Source organism: Sus scrofa, chromosome 15, assembly GCF_054392235.1.
Source record: "Sus scrofa isolate SSC_HxYL_T2T_F1_AM1 chromosome 15, Sscrofa_HxYL_maternal_Yorkshire_Landrace_v2.0, whole genome shotgun sequence".
Taxonomy (NCBI): Eukaryota; Metazoa; Chordata; class Mammalia; order Artiodactyla; family Suidae; genus Sus; species Sus scrofa.
The window spans coordinates 125,353,004-125,373,221 of record NC_139397.1 but is presented as its reverse complement, the minus strand read 5'-3'; the positions used below and the strand labels follow the sequence as shown (position 1 = coordinate 125,373,221).

At 44.6% G+C, this 20,218-nt stretch overlaps 1 protein-coding gene across 2 annotated transcripts in view; it reads left to right on the top strand.

Moving 5' to 3' along the window:
- PLEKHM3 (pleckstrin homology domain containing M3) overlaps positions 1–19,814 on the top strand; it is a 196,351-nt gene extending 176,537 nt beyond the window's left edge. For both annotated transcript variants that reach the window (XM_021076247.2, XM_021076248.2), the window contains exon 8: positions 13,167–19,814. In XM_021076247.2, the coding sequence (XP_020931906.1) occupies positions 13,167–13,344 (178 nt within the window). In that variant the 3' untranslated portion in view covers positions 13,345–19,814. The remainder of the gene's footprint in view (positions 1–13,166) is intronic.
- The last annotated feature ends 404 nt before the right edge of the window (positions 19,815–20,218 follow it).

The following is a 20,218-nucleotide window of genomic DNA, read 5'->3' as shown; positions in this document are numbered from 1 at the left end:
GGACTGAATTACATCAGAGCATAAAATTTGGAGAGCTTAGCAATCATTTACCCACCACCCCCATACCTTGCAATACACGCCCCTTTCCCACCCCACCCCACCCCCGATGGAAGCCAACATCCTCATCTAACACCACACCTATAGCTAGTGGGAGATTCCAGTTATGGAACCTCGGTACAGTACCCTCTCTGCCTCACCCTGTTATCAGAGCACTAGCCTAATTTGAGGGACCCATGACGCATCCTAGGAGGGTAAAAGATTACTACATACCCTTAACTATTTTCACTTACTGCTGGTGATGGTTGGGTGGGGGTGAATGTTCTCACCAAAATTAATGGGAAGAATTTTGTAACCTTTCGATGAGAAAACAGGGAAAGATAACATTCTAAAAAGTAATTCATCAGAACTCAATCCAAAAATGGGTGGAAGATCTAAAGACATTTTTTCCAAAGAAGACACATAGATAGCCAAAAGGCACATGAAAAGATGCCCAACACTGCTAATTATCAGAGAAATGCACATCAAAACTAAAATGAGGTATGACCTCACACCAGTCAGAATGGTCACCACCAAAAAGTCTACAAACAATAACTGCTGGAGGGGGTGTGGAGAAAAAGGAATCTCCCTACGCTGCTGGTGGGAATGTGAATTGGTATAGCCACTGTGGAAAACGGTAATGGAGGTTCCTCAGAAAACTAAGAATAGAGCTACCCCATTATCCTGCAATCCCATTCCTGGGCATATATCCAGAGAAAAACGTAATTTGAAAAGATGTATGTACCCCAGTGTTCGTAGCAGCACTCTTTACAATAGCTAAGACTTGGAAGCAACCTAAATGTCCCTCGACAGATGAATGGATAATGAAGATGTGGGAGATATATATATATATCAGTTACAAAAAAGAATGAAATAATGCCATTTGCAGCAACATGGCTGGACCTAGAGATTAACATACTAAGTGAAGTAAGCCAAAGACAAGTATCATGATATCACTTATATGAGGAATCTAAATAAATAGCTAAAATAAAATAAAAACATAATTCATATGAAAAACAGAAGTGAGAGAATTACCTTTTATAAAACCAATAACATAATAGACTGACTTGCATTATGAATCAGTGGCTGGTTTAACGACCGCATCGGAGACAGAAGCCACTAACTTGAACTGATATAATTTAAACCAAAAGATCTACTTTGGCCTTAACAGTGGGGAGGCTGGAGTATATTAAAGCTGTTCTTCAAGAGGGGAGTTAACACTTTTTTTCCTAGAAAGAGAAGAATTCTCTTTTGATGGTGGAGAGAAGGGAAATTTAAATTAAAAGTCTTAGGAAAGCAGCTTACATGAGTGATTGGAAGTAAAAATTTCAAAATTGAGAATGCAGAAACAAGTAAATTGTCCTCAGCAATAAGAAAGACTTTGGGGGGCAGGATGGAATTAGGGTGGAAGAGTGAGGCCTCAGGAACCTGAGTGGGGAGCATAGTTTTCAGACAGTGCCAGAAAGAGACACCAGCCCGGGGATTTAGGGACAGAAGTGACGTGCATGTCAAAGCATCAAGCAATGAAAGGTGACTTTTCCCTTCCTCTGCTTTCCTGAGAGGTATTTGTAAGGTCCACTGTTTCAAAAAAGAGAGACCAAAAGTTCCCGTGGTGGCTCAGCAGTAAGGAGCCCAACTAGCATCCATGAGGATGGGGGTCCGATCCCTGGCCTCGCTCGGTGGGTTTATGGATCTGGCATTGTCATGAGCTGAATCGGCTCAGATCCCATGTTGCTGTGGCTGTGATGTAGGCCGGCAGCTATAGCTCTGATTCAGCCCCTAGCCTGGGAACCTCCATATGCCACAGGGGCAGCCCTAAAAAGCAAAAATAAGAATAATAATAATTTTTAAAAAGAGACCTACTTAGGGGAACTTTAATCCTCAGAAAGTACCTAGAAGGAGTACTTTACCCTTCTTCTCCCAGACTAACCCACCTGAACGTTTCTTATCTCATTTTTTTCTCACCTGAGCCTCTAGTACTGGCTCAAGTGCTGGGGCAGCCAGTCTTCCTGTTCTGGGAGGAGAACCGAGATTTGTAAGTGTGATGTCTTCATTTCTCAATTTTAGGAGGTTTTTCTATAGCACTTGCCCAAGCCACTTCCCAAAGACAAGGAAAGAGAAAAGCCTTAGTTATTAGTTAGGACATTGCTAACCAGGCCTCAGGGAAAGGCTCCCACTGGCTTCCCCAATGAGTGACCACATTGTTCCCTTTGAGAGTTTCCTGTGCTGATAGTACCATCTAGCAGTCTCCACCCTAGTCTGTCTTATGAATACACCCATTGTCAAAAGAAAGAAAATTTTAAGTGATTTCCAGGTGTCTTTTGTATCTATTTATGGCTTGTGTACCTAGCATAACATTCGTAACTCTTTTTATTACTCTGATTATCAGTGCCATCCAGCTTCTACACGTATGCACAGGAGAAGCAAGAGTTCCAAATAATGTGCTCACTGAATGCAAAAACATGCATTGTCATTCACACCTTTTTCCTTTATTCAATGTTACTATATACCAAGCTTTAAACATTTTTGCAGTATTTTTCCAAAATAGTAAATATAGGCTTGTTTTACACACAGTAGGAATAATTTTAATTACTAAAAGTTTATGCATCATTAAACAATTGAACTGTGTTTCCTAATTTTATAAGCATGTTAACAGTGTATTATTTAATTCACCAAAAGTTAATCACTACCTTTGTCACTATATGAATATGGAAAAAAACCTAAGATGTTCAAAAAGTCAGATGTGTAGAGTCAGGATTAGTCCTTGACCACCTGAGATGTTTATACAGCTGCATCTCTCTTTTTTTTGGCTTTTTTAGGGCTGCTCCCGTGGCATATGGAGGTTCCCAGGCATGGGGTCGAATCGGAGCTGTAGCCACCAGTCTATACCAGAGCCACAGCAACACCAGATCTAAGCCATGTCTGCAACCTACACCACAGCTCACGGCAACACCGGATCCTTAACCCACTGAGCAAAGCCAGGGATCGAACCTGAAACCTCATGGTTCCTAGTCAAATTCGTTAACCACTGAGCCACCACGGAAACTCCTGCATCTCTTTTTAAATAAACCTAATAAATAAAACTCTTTATTTTATAAATAAATTATAATTGATTATATGTATTTCAAATTTTTTAATTTAACGTAAAGACAGGCAGTGATAAACTTCACTAATATATTCAGTATAGAATGGTTTAACTTTATAGAGTTATAAACTCTAAAGTTGTTTACTTGAAGGGAGACTTTTTTTACCAGATCAGAAAAATGTATTATAAAACAGTATATTGTTGGTACAGGAAGGTCGATGAAAGGAATAGGATTTCAGAAAGTATAGAAATAAACCTAAGTAATGTGGGAACTTAGCACATGATAAATGTAGCACAGCAAATTAATCAAATAAAAATGGATCATTCCATAAAAGAAGCTAGGAACCAGATAGCCATTTGGAGAAAGAAAAGTAAGGCTGGATTTTACCATACCCCTTACATCAAGATAAATTCCAAATACATCAAATATTTTAATGTAAAAAAGAAAAGCCCATAAAGTACTAGAAGAAAAGGTGGGTGAATATTTTTATCATCTTGAAGTGGGGAAGGTCTCTCTAAGCTTGACATACACCCAGAAGCCATGAAAGCAGATGCTTTGAAATACATTGTTAAAATGTTAAATGCCAGAGTTCCCGTTGTGGCTCAGTGGTTAACGAATCCGACTAGGAACCATGAGGTTGTGGGTTCGATCCCTGGCCTTGCTCAGCGGTTTAACCATCTGGCATTGCCGTGGCTCTGGCGTAGGCTGGTGGCTACAGCTCCGATTAGACCCCTAGCCTGGGAACCTCCATATTGTCGTGGGTATGGCCCTAGAAAAGACAAAAATAAATAAATAAATAAAATTTTTAAAAGAGCAAATAAATAAAGAAATGTTAAATGCCTGAAATTCGATAGATAAAGGCAAATGTAAACAGGAAACTTGGAGAGAGATTTTCCACACAAATGAGAAAGTATTAATTTCCTGAATATAAAAATGTCTGTAAAAGTCGTTAGAAAAGGTGCAAAGGACATGAACCAATATACTGAAAAAAAATATGCAAATGGCCAATAAATACAAGAACAACTCCATAGTGTAATAAAGGAAAGTGAAATAAAATGAGGTTCTTACATATCAGCTATGAGAAAATATTAATAGATATGAAATGTAAAGTCCTATATTAAAACATTAAATAATTATCACTTCTATTTTCATTTTGCAAAGTCCACTTTTTTTGCTCTAAGTATTTGGAACAGCCCTATCTAATATACTGGATAGCCCTGCTGTCTTTGGAAATGATTGGCCCAGAGCAGTGGTTTTCAAACTTTTCTATTCATCAGAATTCGCTGGAGGGCTTGTTAAAACATAGATTGATAAGTCCCACACTGTAGTTTATGATTCAGTAAGTTGGGAGTAGAACCCAGTAATTTGCATTTCTAACAAATTCTCTGGTGGTGCTGGTTTGGCTAGTCCAGGGACCGCACTTTGAGAACCATTGGCCTAGAACACACTGAGTATTAGAAAATTATATAATACTGTCTGGTAGAGAACTGTATTGGTGAGAACAGACAAATAGGGGAACAGTCTACTTTAATGACAAAACCCTTTGGGTCTTTTATTTGAATGTTTTTCTCATTTAAATTTACATTGCTGACTTATTCCTAAGCAACTAATCATGCCGTTCATAAAATTAAATTTACCTTCTGAACTTTTTCTTTTCTTTTGCCTTTTTCTAACGTACCTATGCTTGACAGTTTGTGTTCCATTAAGTGTCTTATTACTTTGAGGAACTGAAATGTCATATGTTAAATACAAGTAAATCCCATTCAGAGTTTTAGATACCATCCTTATAAATTGTTGTTTCTTTTAAACAGGCTTACTTGAAAAACTTGACAGATTTTTTAGTTTTACACTAAAAAGGTAGGCAGGTGAATTAACAAAAGTCCATATGTAAGCCAAGATTATTATTTTTAATCTCCATCAGCCTAGTAATATTCTTCTATTCACTGCCTTTGTCTTAGATGTAGCAAGGCATTTCTAAACATCTCTTAGACTCTTAGGTGTTTCGAACTACTTTAGAGATTTTTACAGAAAACCATCTATAGGTTCTTTAATGGCTACAATTATAATATATTCTCGCTTTTTCCAAAAATTGTAGAAAGCATTTAAATCCTCCTTCAGTTCCTTTACTTGCTCTAATAAACTAGATTTTCCTAAAAGTAATCCCCAAAAGTGATGGACATTGGTCTGTTGAGAATGATATTAACTGCCAGGTGAACCATAAATTTTAAAAAAAACTTAGTACTGTCAGAAATTCCAGTTTTTCCCTATCCCCCCAAAACTATTTCATTCAGGTCAAGTCTATTATGCTTTTACATACTTACATACCTAGAGAACTAATGAGAAGTCCTGTCACTATCAGCAAGTTAGCAAGGAGATCTTATAAAGCATTTGCACTAAAGCTAATGGTGAGTTACTGTCCCCAGTAGGGTAGCAAAATTAACAAATGAATTAATTAACCCTTGTTTACATTCTATTTCAAAGCCAAGATTTCAAGTAAAGCTCTTGTCAAAGGTATTAGCTGAGCTTGGTTTACAAACTAAAAGTGCAAGACCTGTGAAAGCCAAATGCTCTGTGGGCTGCAATCAGGGAAAAAACCCTCCTTAATTAACTCCAGGGATTAAAGAGTAAATAAAAAGATCATTGCAGAGCACACCAATTGTTCTTCCCAGATTTGAGAATTTAGCAGGTATTTGAGGACATGTTGAATAATTCCAAGGACTATGTGGCTAGGAACTGGGGAAAGAGGGCCAGATTTAAGTCAAAAGGCTGCAATCAGGTCCAAAGTTGAGGACTATTTATTAATTCTGGGACCAGATAAGCCACCGGTTATTTTATTATTTTATTTCATTTTTATCTATTTACCAAAAGACTGACTTATTTAAAAAGGGAAAACAAATAGAAGAGCTATTATAAGGATAATTTATGTAAAAATAGGGGCAAAGGGCCATACAGATGCTGCCTAATTTAAATGTCTGATTTGATTTTACTGTATGTGCATTTTCCAATTCACAATTACTGGAATAGCTTCACACATTAGCACAGACATGCCTAAATCTGCCTGACATTTGACCAAAGGAGCTGGATCTTTTCCAGTCTCATATAGTTCCGATCAAACCATATGGATACCTTTTTAGACCTCCCACCTCTTGTACCCCTAGCCAAAAAAGAAAAAAGAAAAAGAAAACCACCGTGAACAACCCTACGTGTAATAGTCCCAAATGCAAAACTAGCTCCTTGCAGAGCAAGTTTATCCCTCACTCTGCAAGGGGCCAGGATGGTTCTGTAAACCAGTGGTTCAGACCCTTTGCTCTCTTCCTCCCCTGCCCACCTGCACCTCTCAGGGCAGAGTAGAAGGGCATCAGGAGAATGTGGATTTCTGGTAATCTGTTTTACCTTGAATGTGTAATAACACGTTCTGTGTGTTCTAAACAGCATACATACACATACCTAAGTACATACATAGCACATACACACACACACACACACACACACACACGTGGGCATTGCCATATGTGATATCAGCTGATTTCCTATTTAAGCAAATTATAAACTGTTTGCTTCCATTCATTTACTGACTCAATAACAAAAGAAAACACCAACCCAAGACATTAAGATAACCAGGCCCCAATAACTCCCTCCCTTAGCTAGGAGATTTAAATAATCATGTGGGTTTCTTGGAAAAACCAATAATAGCTAGTGGCCCTATGGGGCGTCTTACATGGTAGCCGTACACCAAACCGCACTCGCCTGCCTCGTAACGTGCACTTATTTCTGCACCCCACCCTCTTCATTGTGGGCTCTACAGAGTGGAAATCAGCCAGAGCTCTGCCCTGCTCTCCGGGTTCATCCTTTCGCTTGTCAGAGATCCAGCCAAACACAAGCCAGAATTTCAATCCTGGTGAAATATCTGAGGTCGTTACCTGAGCCCCAAATAAAAATGCAGCAGGGGAAGAACCCAACATGAACAGAACAGAAGCATCTCGATGACCTCAACCGGGGGCAGAGGCCTTTAGCAACTTCCTGTGACCTCCCTGTATGCAGCTAGACTCTGGAAGGACACAGACAAAGCCATCACCCAGCCTGTCTCTAATTGGTCTCACATCCTCAGCATTCCAGAACAGGAAACTGTCTGCAGCCAGGGATTCTTGCTTCTTTGCCATAGTATTTGAGAAGCAAACCTTTTGCCCTGCACATATTTAGTTCTGTTGGTTTGTCATGGGTTAGTTTTCTTTGGCTGGAGAGCTAGGATAAGAACGTCCTGTCTGTCCAATCTCTTGACAATTGACTATTAGATTTCTGGGTTCTGGATCTCTCTTTCACTTGCCCTAGGTTTGCAAGCTAATTTGTAGGTCAAAGACTGTTTATAAAATGTATAGAGTTTCTTTCAATGATGTGTTTACAAAGACATCAAATGAGATCTGTGTTGCCCACAGATGCTGAGGATATTCCCCCAGGGAAGGGGACCATACACAAATCGTTAATGGCATTGCTCCCTGGAGCTTCCGCAGAAGCAGACTTGTCTTACTTCTTTCTCCTCCCACATTGTCTGGTGTATCTGGTGCTGACGGGCGCCTGGGCCACTCCAGTGTGGCTGGCCCAATGTTTAAAACACAAAAATACCTTCACCTGAGTGGTAAATGATTGCCTCTAACCAATCCCCTCCACCACCCCCAAATAAACCTCCCAATATTTAACAATTCTGGGGTTTTTTCTTGGGGAGAAGGAAGGCCGATGAAGGTGGGGAGAAGGCTTAAAAAAAGAATCCTTAATGTTCAGTTGAAATTTGGTTGGAAGGGGCAGAGTCAGCCCCTTTTGGCCAAATTCCTAATAATCAGAGCTCTGTGTACTTGTACACAGAAGCTATTTCATAGCTTGATTAATAATAATAACATTTAGAGTAATGCTCTTCGCTTGAAGGCTCCTCTCATACAGTCGCAGCTGGTCAGTCTGAGACTCTGAGGAGGGGCCAGCAAGGCTACATCCCCACGCATTCATCTGCAGACCTTGCACAAGAAAGTTTGGCAAGAGGAGGATAAAATCCAGAATAGCCTTCTCCCTTCTGCACGAATCTGCAGGTTGGAAGTAACCTTAGATACCATCCAATCTAACTTCCTCTGACTTCTGTAGCGAGCGAGCGAGCGAGGTCCAGAGATGAAGTCATTTACCCAAGATGCCAGTGATGCCAGAGCCCCTGGGCCGAATACTGGGATTCCTCATTCTAGTCGAGCTCTCCCCTCTGCAGTATGTGACCTCACGGATATTTCACTAGTCTCCTTTTCATTGTAGAAGTTGCTGAAACCTTGCTGCTTCACAGTTATGTAAAAGCAATTTTTTTTATGGAGAGAATACAGACGTTTTTGGTTTGGGTTCATTAGCTGGCCTAGATAGGGCCTGAAGAGACAAAGAACACCACAGAGAAACACCGCAGAAGTTCTTGGCCAAAGAGCAAACAAATGTCACGGAGGGCCAACCACCACGATGGCCTTTGAGGGAAGATGGAAAAGTCAGAGCGAGCTGAGGGAAAGTTGAGGGTTACAGTCAATTCACAGAATTTTGTTATGGGTACTGACTTCTGAAATGATGTTCTAAATTTTAGAAACCATGAGATGGTGAATGCTAGTGAATTGCGGCTACGTTAATCAAATTCTGTATTAAAAATATGTATTTGTGAAAATGATATGAATAAATAAATTCACTATGGTAGACCTTACTGGCTGGTATAAGCATAAGCCAGCAGGGGACACTTGCAGATTCCACCTGGGGAGGGCGCTGTTTAAGTATTCCTTGCCCCCCCACTCCCCCCCACCCCCTGCATGATGCCTCGTCCAGATAGATTAGGTCAATGGATCTCAACTGGAAAGCTCTCCCTGCCTCCCCAGAGGACATTTGGCAGCCTCTGGAGGCTTTGCCAGGGGAGGAGCAGGAGGTTGCTACTGGCATCCGGTGGGTAGAGGCCAAGGATGCTACTGAACACCCCCAGTGCTGAGGACACCTCCCCCACAGCAAAGACCTGTCCATCCCAAACTGTCAGAGTGCCAAGAATGAGATCCCTGGATGCAGTGAAGCAATAAATGTTTTCAAGAAAAACATGGAAAAACCCATTGGGCAGCTTCCGTCCGTAGTAAACACATGTCCCTGAAGTTGCATCCTCTGTGACATGACATGGGCAAGGGAGGCCATGCGGTCTTCATTCTCCGTGGGTCACAGCAACAACCAAAAAAACAGTGACACTGCTGATTGCTGGGACTGGGTGACTCAGAAAGGAAGGTGCTGGCTTTCATTTGATTCTCAGGAACGCTGAAGCGACATTGCTCTTTTATTATCTGTGGCAATTTTCTGCACAGATGATTGCATTGCTAGATATGCCTTTATATAAAAAGCTGTGTTTGTTCAATCATATTTTAAATATAATCAGGAAATTTAGAAAACACTGAGAAGCCAGGGAAACTTTTTAAAGCAGAAGGTCCTTTTTAATAAAGTCCTATTCTGAAAGAGGAGCATACCTACATACTGCATTTTTAATGTAACTACTTTCTTTCTCCTGCACATGAAACATTTTTATTGCAGAGCTCTGTAATTCTTATATGGTTTCTCTTCCTCCTTCCCTTTCCTGCCCTTGTGCTTTTCCTTTAAAGAGAAAATCTTGAGGGATAATTAACAATGTAGTCTCTGAATTTGGGAACGTCATTGATTGATCAGTCTATCCATTATACAGATCAAAAGATGCCTGCTGGGTTACAGATTGTTAGAAAAAAATAGGACTTGGATCCATTTTGAAATCATTAATTTTTTATCTGGGGCTTTTTTTTTCCCAGTTATTGACCTTTGGCTAGAAAGAGCAGGTGCACTCCACTCCCCTATCACCCCATGGGTGTTTGTTGCACCAGAAATATCTGATAAGACTCAACCTCTTCACTCACGGTGGGTGGGAGGGGGGTATCAGCAGAGATAAGGGAGTGGTACCCAAGGAACCCAGCAGTTCTCTCCTTATCAATCACTGCCCTAGGGCAACATCCCTAGTGTATAAGTCACTGACTAACTCAGCAGGGCAAAGGGGCAGGAAGGAGGAAATTTAGTTGATAAAAAGTTACCATTAGTGTCACTTCAGGAATAGGAGGTTACAGAGGTGTGACCCCCTGGGGACAAAGCCACTGCCACTGGGGAGGAGCCAGCCAGACAAGGGAAGCACTAGGATACCTGGTCTGACCTTCATCCTGGGGAAGCAGGGAGGGCGGAGGGCAGGGAGGCGCTCGAGATGACCCCACCGCACCTGCCCAGCTAGCACAGCTCCAGTGTCAAGAAGGCAGGTACTAGAGTCACCATGAGAGGTGGTATCACCCTCACCTGCTCTCCAGGGCCCCTGCCATTTGGACAGGCCTTCCACATACATCCGACCACTTTAGTCTCAGGTCCACAGTGAGCAGGAAGGAGGTCATTGTGAGCAGCGTTTTTCCAAGAAGAAGCCGGAGCACCTCGAATATACATAAAGTGCCCGAGGTCCCTCAAGGAGGGTTTGAGATTGGAACACAACTCTTCTCATACTCTGACCTGAAAGCCTGCTTTTCCCTCTGGCACACATTGCTCTCAGATGACTAGGCCTCACTACGAGCCTTGGCTGAGCTGTCAAGAGTCCTGGGTTCCAGTCCCAACTCTGTCTTTAACTCACCGTGTCCTCGTGAGACAATCCCTAGCCCCCTTAGCATCTCAGTTTCTTTTCTCTGGGATGCGGGGTTGTTCAGGATGTCCTCATGTCACCGTGGTGACATAGGTGAAATCAGGCTGCAGGGAAGACTCGCAGCTGCTTACCGTGGAAGGAGCTGTCTAAGCTGTGTTATTAAGCACTTACCACATGCCAGAAACTGTGCTAAACGCTTTATCCATGATCTCACTGGAGCCTCGCGACACCAGATGAGGTACATAAACTCGACTTAGCAGATAAGAAAGTTGAAGTTCAGGGAAATGAAGTAACTCGCTCAAGGTCACTGTCTTAGTCAGCCCAGGCTGTCATACAGAAATACCAGGGACTGGGTGGCTTAAACAGCAGGTATTTATTTCTCATAGGCCTGGAGGCCGGAAGTCCCAGATCAAGGTCCAGCAGGGCTTGGTTTCTGGCGAGAGGTCTCTTCCTGGCTTGCAGACAGCCGCCCTCCTGCCTCAGTCCTTACACAGCCCTTCCTCAGCATACACGCAGGGGAAGAAAAAGAGCACACTCTCTGTCGTCTCTTCTTAAAAGGACACCAGTCCTATCAGATCGGGGGCTCATGCTTGAGCTTTCATTTAACCTTAATGACTTCCTGAGGGAGTTCTCGTTGTGGCTCAGCAGAAACGAACCTGACTAGTATCCATGAGGACATGGGTTTGATCCCTTGCCTCACTTGATGGATTAAGGACCCGGTGATGCCGCCAGCTGTGGTGTAGGTCACAGACACAGCTTGGATCTGGCGTCACTGTGGCTGTGCTGTAGGCCTGCGGCTGCAGCTCTGATTTGACCTCTAGCCTGGGAATTTCCATGTGCCATAGTTGTGGTCTTAAAAGCAAAAAAAAAAAAAAAAAAATTAAATAACTTCCTGAGGAGCCCGTGTCCAGACACAGAGACATTGAAGATTGGGGCTAAACAGAGGAATTGGGGGTGGGGGGCACACAGTTCAGTCCACAGCAGTCACACAGGCAGAAAGTGACTTGAAGGTGGGATCTGGGATCTGAAGTCAGGCCGTCTCACTCTGCCTGCCGTCCCAACCACCGTGCTATATTTGGCCCAGAGAGCTGATCTAGGAGTACTGACTGCTGGGTGCAGTGAAGCTTCTGTCTTTCGCTTTCTCAGCTGGTAGACACAGCCCTCCCCCAACACCAGTGTTTTTCCCTCTAAGTCACTACCTTCTCTCCTGGGTATGTGGGTGGGGGATGGGGAAAGACCCTCCCATGACCACACTTTCTGGATCCTGAATGATGCCAGTGGCACGTCAGTAACGGGCCAGGGAATGGTGCCCCCCAAACCATCTTAAACCCAGGACTGAACCTCAAGATACTCAAGAAAAGCAAAAGAGGAACAAGGCTGAGCCCACAGGACTGGTCCCTGTCTAGTGATCTTTGAGCCTGGTCTAGTGCAGGACCTTCCATGGATGTTGCTGGTTGAACAGGATCACGTGGGCCAGATTCCCTGGGCTCCTGGGATGAGGTCACAGTCTGTTGTCACTCATGTGTGGAAGGATGAGTACTTCATCCACATTGGCAAGCCACCCACTGGAGCAGCTATGGTTGTGCTTGTCAGTTACTCATTATTAAAGACTACAGTTGCAACAAGCTGTTTAGACTCCTGTACAGGCTTCCGCCAAGCCAGACAACAAACTAGTCATCCACCTGGAATGTCTCCTCTCTATAAATTACAATATCTGTGTGTTGTTTTTTTTCTTTAAAAAAAAAAAAAAGTTCTCTTCCCCACGCTCTTGGCGGGGGCGGGGGGCGGTGTCCTCATTTTTAAAAAACCTCAGAAGAACAGTAGACCACAGGCTCTCATTCAGAAAGTGAGTGTGTGTCCTTTTACTTTTCCAAATTGTGGAATAAAGGCAAGGAGTCATGGGCAACCTCTTGGCTCCTGTTAGCGGAAGTGGTGAGCCACCTTTTCGCAGCTGTAACTCAGGGCTGTCGCTGGTGTGGGGAGTGTTCTCACTTGGCAAGGCCCTTCACTCTTATTTTCTGTCTCTTCACCCACATCTCTTTCTCGGTGGAGAAAGGAAGCTTCTAGAGCTCTGTCCATTGTCACCATGTTCACAGAGTGGCTGGTTGACCATTGACTCCCCTCCACCCAGAGGCCATAAGCCTCTGCACAGCTAGTTCTCATCAGGAGAGGAAAAAAAAAAAAAAAAAAAGTTTTTCAAGTGAAATTCAACCTTGAGCATTTTGGAAAAGGGAAGAGCCCACTTCTGTGAGTCATGTCTCTTCCCAGGGGCAGGGCGTCCGGAACAAAAGGTTGTGGCCTCAGCTGCACCGAGGCCACTGGACGTCGGCATCCTGCCTCGCTCACCATGGCTGTGGTTGCTTTTGCAGGTGTGAGAGCTGCGGGGCCGTTTTCCACTCTGAATGCAAAGAAAAGTCTGTCCCCTGCCCGAGGTGTGTCCGCCGAGAGCTGCAGAAGAAGCAGAAGTCTTTCTGGCGGAGGCTGAACATGGACGAGAGCCTGGAGGAGGCTTGCAACATGTTCGAGCTGTCCTACCAGAACACCTGACTCGGCCGGAGCCCGAGGCCCAGGATTGACCTCTCAGCCATCCATCAGCCCCAGTGGCTTCCTAACTAGCCAGTTAGATCCCTCCCGAGGACGAGTACGCCCCGTCTTCAGCTAGCTATACAAGTATATTTATATAAGTACACATACCTACACGTCCTGTATGTATGTCCTGTATTCATCATTGTCCAAAAGGTCCATGGAGCTTTGTGGCTCAAAAAAATTAGTAATAGCTGAATTACACTTAGCCATGAATTTCAGCTGCTTGCTCCCGAGCAAAACGTGGTTTACACACGAGGCTTTAGAGTTTGTTTTGTTTTGCTTTGTTTTTTGGCTCTCAGGGGCCATTGATTACACAGGGCCCAGGAGAAAGCATTTCCTACAGAAAACAGTGCTTTGTGTTATTTTTGTGTTATTTATTTTTAGCCTTTACAGAGGATGAGGAACTGAGGCGAGCACCCATCATCATTTGTCATAAGAAAATCTTCAAAATACAGCAATGACTCCTGGATGCGTCCAGGCCCCAGTGTCCCTGGCTCTCACGTGCTCCGTGTCTTTGCAGAGGCCAGGGTCACCTCATCAGGAGGGTGCGCGCCCTCTGACAGAATACATGTGTTCCTAATTTATTAGGGGAGCTAGTTCTGGCTTTAAAGGGGTTTTTCTTGAGAAGAGACCTCAGTGACCAATAACTGCATGTTGTCTGTCTGTCTGCTGGTACGAATCCCAACACCCACCCAGTGCTGTGACGCTCCCCCAGATTGGCCAGGTGGGAAAGAAACGCGGCTCTCTTAAGAGCCATCTTCCAGGAGTTTCGTGGGTGACAGTTACAGATTTTGTAACGGTGCTGGCCTGAGGAAATTGCCCAGGGTTGCTGGTAAATACATCAGCCTGTAGACCAGGGGAGGAAGGGGATGTCCCGAGTGCGTCCATTCCAAGAGACAGTCTGCAGTTTCTTTTCACGGCATCCTGTGTGGGCGATTCCCACCTATTCGTTATAAATGCTTTGTCATTGTTCTTCATTGCCCTTTCATCCTGACCTTTAATTTGTCAACGTAACCACGTCTGCCCTCATCTTTTTCATTGTTTTGGAAAATCAGAGGAACGCCAAACTTCAAAATAGCAACTTTAGACTCTTAAAATACCAAACTTACAAATGTAGTTAATAAATTAAATCTAATACTATTTAGATAAATATATGAACACATATGTAATGCCACCTTAAAGTGAAACAAAAAATGGTGAAAAAAGAAAGAAAGAAATTTTGTAGGAATAAGAAATAGAATGAATTGCTTAGGCACTGGGCAGGGCAGTGCTTGTCCTCGGCAGCACCCGTTTATGAGCCAGCATAACTGTCACTGTGCTCAAAGTGGCAGGTAGGCTGGCACTGGAGATTGTGGCTCCCATTCCTTCCACCTTAACTCTTTGAGAACAGAAAAATAAGCTTATACTGAAACAATTCTCCCTCGTCTGTATGAGAAGATTCTGTATGCTGCCGCTGAGCAGATGCCTTCAATGCCTCCGTGGTTTCACTGCTGCTAAGACCTGGAGACTCGCTGGCTCACAAAATCCATGGCACATTTAACCCCTTTGCCCCTTTCCCCCCGACACCTGGCTCCCTCTAGACCCCAACTTGTGATGCTTCTGTCTGCTTAGAGACGGGACATCTCAGACTCACTTCTGTGCAGACTGTGAGATGTAAGCGTTTCACCTCCCAGCCGGTGCCGGTTCCTCTGGCCCCAGACCACACAGTTCAGCTTAAGAGCGCAGCACCACGCACACATGTGTTTTCCGATTGTACAGTAGCTGTCACCAGGACACAAAAACTTGTGAAAAGGCCGGGGCCCCCTTCATGAGGTACCTTTTCCTCTTAGAAAAACAGGTTGACTTCTCCCCCAACACACACACACACACACACACGCACGCACGCACACTTACTTTATAGAGACGGCATACAAAAGAAAAAGGATGGAAGATCTCAAATGAACACGTGGCAAACAGGCAAACACATTTGATCATCTCCCCTTTCCTCCTTCGCCCTCCCCCCGCAAAATACAGTATTTATATTTTCCAGCCTCAGAGAAGATAGCAGAACATGATCTTTCACGAGAGAATTATAGACCTGCTTATTATAAACCAGATGTGCGCCCATGGCAAAGTGCCTTTTCCCTCCACCCCCAGCTCCCTGTCACGGTAGCTCACCCCTGCCTGCTCGAGCACTGCTGCATCTGTGAGTCGGACCTCAGCGAGGCTGTCCCCAGAACACGGCACCCGGAGACCCAAAGCGCAGGGCCGCCGCCTCCCCTTTGAGCATGTTCGCCCCATGGACAGAATTTCCTGTCGCATCTCACAGGCACCCAGGGTCAGATCTGCCGAGAATCAGGGTGACATTCTGGGTCTGTTCTCAAGGCCTTTGCTTTCACCAGGCCCGTTTAGAGGCCCTGCCAAATCCTGGCAGCCCCTGTGAACGTGTAAGAACTTTCCACCCACGTCATTTTCGGCTTATTTTCAAAAGGGGAAAAAAATAAGTGTGCTCTCACCATCAGCTCCCTAGAACTGGAACCATAGCCCGGCCGCTTCTGTTTTCTCCACTCTTTGTAAAACCCCGGCAGCCTGGTCGGTGCCAGCCACAGGCCTACCTGACATGGAGCCACGGCCACCAAAATCCAACAGGACAGAGCAGAGCCGGCTCAGGAGTTGGGTCTGCCGTGAAAATTCAAAATTGCTATTTTCAGCCCAGAATGCCTTAGCCCACATGAACGCCCTTACTGTTTTCAGCCCCAGTGAATGACTTCGTGCACAGTAGGTAATTGTTCCACTGTTTAGAAACTGTCGAAACAAAAGCAAAGCTGTAGATTCCCACCTCCTTAAGATCAAGCTAATACCTGCTTGCCTTCGTGGTCCGTTTTTCATCCCATGTTAAGTATCTTGCACATAAAGCACATAAGAAAATGGCCACATCATCTCCTAGAGCTGGCAGCCGACTCGGGAAACTCATTTCTCTTGAAAGGCCCACTCCTTGGTGTAGCACTTGAGGAAATCCCACCTCGCAGTGCCAGAAACTCATGTGTGAGACCGTCCAGCCCTGGTGAACTGTTGGCATCTCAGCCTGGAGGAAAGAAGCCAGTTCCTAAAATAGACCTCAGTGTGCACCACGGCGGGAAGGCCACAGAGTACTTAAAAAGCAGGCCACTGGGATGGGAGTCGTGTTCTTTCCAGGGTGGCTCTTTCTCCAAGGTGAAATCTCTTTGTATGAAAAGCATGTAAACGCTCATCTTCCCCCTTTGCTCCACTGCCTTTGCCTTTTCAGGGGACTGTGTTATCGATGTCTTTATGTCTGGAGTGCTCAACTGTCGTCTTTGTAGGAGCTTGAATATTTGGGGGTTTTGTTACTGTTTTTTTTTAGGGTGGCACCTGCAGCATATGTAGGTTCTCCAGGCTGGGGGTCCAATCGGAGCTGTAGCTGCCAGCCTACAGCACAGCCACAGCAACACGGGACCCGAGCTGCATCTGAGACCTGCACCTCAGCTCCCTACAAGGCCGGATCCTTAACCCACTGAGCAAGGCCAGGGATCGAACCTGCATCCTCATGGATACAAGCTGGGTTCATTAGCACTGAGCCACAACTGGAACTCCTGGGAGCTTGAACATTTGATTAGCTGAGAAGGTCATCGCTTTTTGATTCTTCTAGACTAGACCCCCCACTGAAAAAGCTATGGCTGGGACTTGGGATTTGTGCTTTCCAGCCAACTTCCCCCAAGGGACTGTGCCGTGATTTCCTGCAGGCCACAGTGAGGGCTGAGCTCTTTCCATGGCTCTAGATGCTGTAGGCAGCCCTCTCTAAGCTGCAGTGGAATCCCCCTGCAAGGGGTCTAGCCTGTTTTTGTCTCAGCATTTGTACACACTACACATTGACACTGAATCATTTCTTCCCAGGCCTTCTCAGAAAGGCTTGGCTTCCAAACCTGTGGCTTTGTTCTCTACCCATTGGCCAGAAAAGGCCATACGTAAATTATTCTATCAGGGTAGGAATTGCGTGATGTTGCACTGGACACTTTCTGGAAAGAGATCTGATGAAGCCGAGATACACTCTGCTCCTGATTTAGGGTTAAGCCAATGCTGCTGTTCCTGTGTTTGGGCAGAATTCTTCACCTCCACTGATCGGCTGCACTTTATTGAAATAACTGCGTTGTGAAGTAAATCTTCACCTCCTGATTTAATACTGCTTGGAGTCAACACAAAGGTGATTTTATTTTTTTACTTCTCCCAGGAAAGAGAGCTGCATGCAATTTCCCCCCCTTCTTTCATTGTGTTTTGTTTTGTTTTGGCCCCTGGGCCAGGGATGGAACCTGAGCCACAGCAATAACCTGAGCCACAGCATGGACGACGCCAAGTCCTTAACCACTAGGCCACCAGGGAACTCCTCCCCTGATGTCTTGAGTTTTCTGTCCCACTACTTTTTTTCCCTCCAAGATAATGCAAAAGAGAATTGGAGGCAAAACTGAAGGAAGTGAACACACTCTCCTTGGCATGAATTGAGTCATTGGAAGCACCGTTTTCCTTTCCTTGGTCCTTGCTAAGAACCAGGCATTAACAGCACAGCTCCGGGTGTTGTGTACCCCGTACCGTCAGTCCAGTAGAACCAACTGCCCTACCTAAGTACCTGGACCCAGTGATGGGTGAGCAAGCCCTGCTCGGTTTCTTTGAACAGACAAATATGATTTCTGTCATGTGGGACAGTGTTTTGACAGTGAAGTCCAGTACCTCAAGTCATTGTCACCGACTTTAGATAAAGTCCAAAAAAGTATGGAACACCCTCCTAGGCATACCCACGGTTGTCAGGGGTTTTATTTTAAACGGGTTCCAAGCAACCATGTGACAGGGCACTTGCCTCCTACAGTGGCCTCCAAAGTGATGGAAGGTGCCATTACCCTCAAGGGAAGAGACAGTTGCTCTTTTGCTTTGTTTGGTTCCTCCCTGTGGAAAGAGAAGCCATCTTGCTAGAAAGATCTGGAGTCCGTTGTTACCCAGGTAGAAGACCTGGCTGCCTCAGCAGCTCTTAGCACAGGGAAGAGCCCCTCTTAGGCCCTAGAGCTGCAGACCAGCCTTTCTCCCCATCCCCGATTTTCCTTGCCCCAGGCCTGAGCCCTGGACCAGATTCAAGCCTCATGGCTGGTACACTGGCTGGTGGACCACTGGGGCCTGCGGCTCCTTCTCATGTTGGCTGTCGCGTTCGTTTCTTTTCCCCGTAGGAGTGCCTTACAGTACTGCCTAGTGCTTCTAGTCTAGACTATCTGACCCACTTGAAGCTTGCAGGACCCTTCGCCTGAACATGGGTCACTTCGCTTCTTCTGTACTTGCTGCTCTTCATACAGGCACGCTTGGAGCCCGCATATTCCGCACGCATGTCGACCTTCCACCTTCACGCAACCTGGTGCCTTAACCTCATGAGTACAAGGATGCCTGCTGGAAACACGTGGTCAAAGTAGACTACGGTGGGAACGCCGGCTTCCTGGTGCCATTGACGCTTTTACCAGGAAATACAAAAGATACACCCGCATCACGTTTCAACTCGGTCGTATGCTGTTTTCCAGATCACTTTTTTTGTTTGCTTGCTTGCTTTTCATTAACCAAACTCAGGGGAATGTCATGATGTCACCAAGGCCAATGGGTAGAGAAATTTGAACCGGTTATTTAGATTTGAATCTGTAACGTCAGTGACCTTAGCCTGTTGCAGGTTAAAAAGTTACACAAACACAAGGATTTTCTTTTCCTTTACCATATAAAGGGTTTTGGTATTTTATTTTATTTGGCCACCTGATTTCCAAATGGGAAGTGGGAAGCCAGTTGGATGAATTATAATAGAAACATTTCTGTGTGGCATGGGCCGTCCACCAAGCTATTACGTTAGGCTTTCACCACCGGAGACCCCGGTTCTGATTTTAGTCGCCTATCAGGATTTTATCGTGAAGAGTTAGTAGCCTCCCTTAGAAGATTTAAGGGGGAAAAAAAAAAATCTGTCTTCTTTAAGGAACAGTAAAAGGAGGGAAAATGCGTAGGTTGCAAATGCAAAGTATTGAATGTGGGGTGTGGAAGGCTTCTGCACGACATGTTCTTCTGCTCCTGGGTCAGATCAGTGTCATTTTCCCTTATTTCTGCTCATGCTGGACAGAACGATCCAAAATGTGGGGTTTGGCTATTACTACGTAACTCTGTGTTGAGCTATTTGTAATAGCTCCTGTGGTAACTTATGTATGTGCTGTTTCTGTCTTCTGGATTTTATTGCCTTTTGTTCTGGCATAACATCCATATTTTTGTTTACATCATTTTTAAAATATCAGTAACTATAATAATATAAAGTGAAGTTGTGTTGTGGACAAGACCCCTCGTTTTTATGGTCATCTGTCATATAATTTAAGTGCACCCGTTCCCCGTGTATAAAGTTATCTTTCTCTCAATAAACAGTGCAGAAAGTACTTTCTTGTCTCATAACCACTTCATTAAAATGCTGTTTTTGTGGGGGTGGCGAAAGCCCAAGATGAGCCCTGGAAGTTAATACGAAGGCAAGAGTTGAGCTTTATTGAAAGTGAGCTACTGGGGTTTTTAAATAGCTCTTAGTATTACTCTTACAGAGAGACTCTGGGTTTTTTCTAAAGTCATCAGCCTCAGTATGCTCATCAGCCTTTCCTATGCTTATGAAAAATATAGCGTAACTTTTAAAAAGATGCAGATGCAGTTTTACAGGCTGCATGGGGAAGTCAAGCCATGATTTCTCTCTGGTCTGAAACAAACCAGCCCAAGCCACCCATGGCGTGTCCAGTATAGCTCTTCCCCAAGCCTTCTTGCCCCCGTGTTATCTCACCACCAATCGGAGGGACAA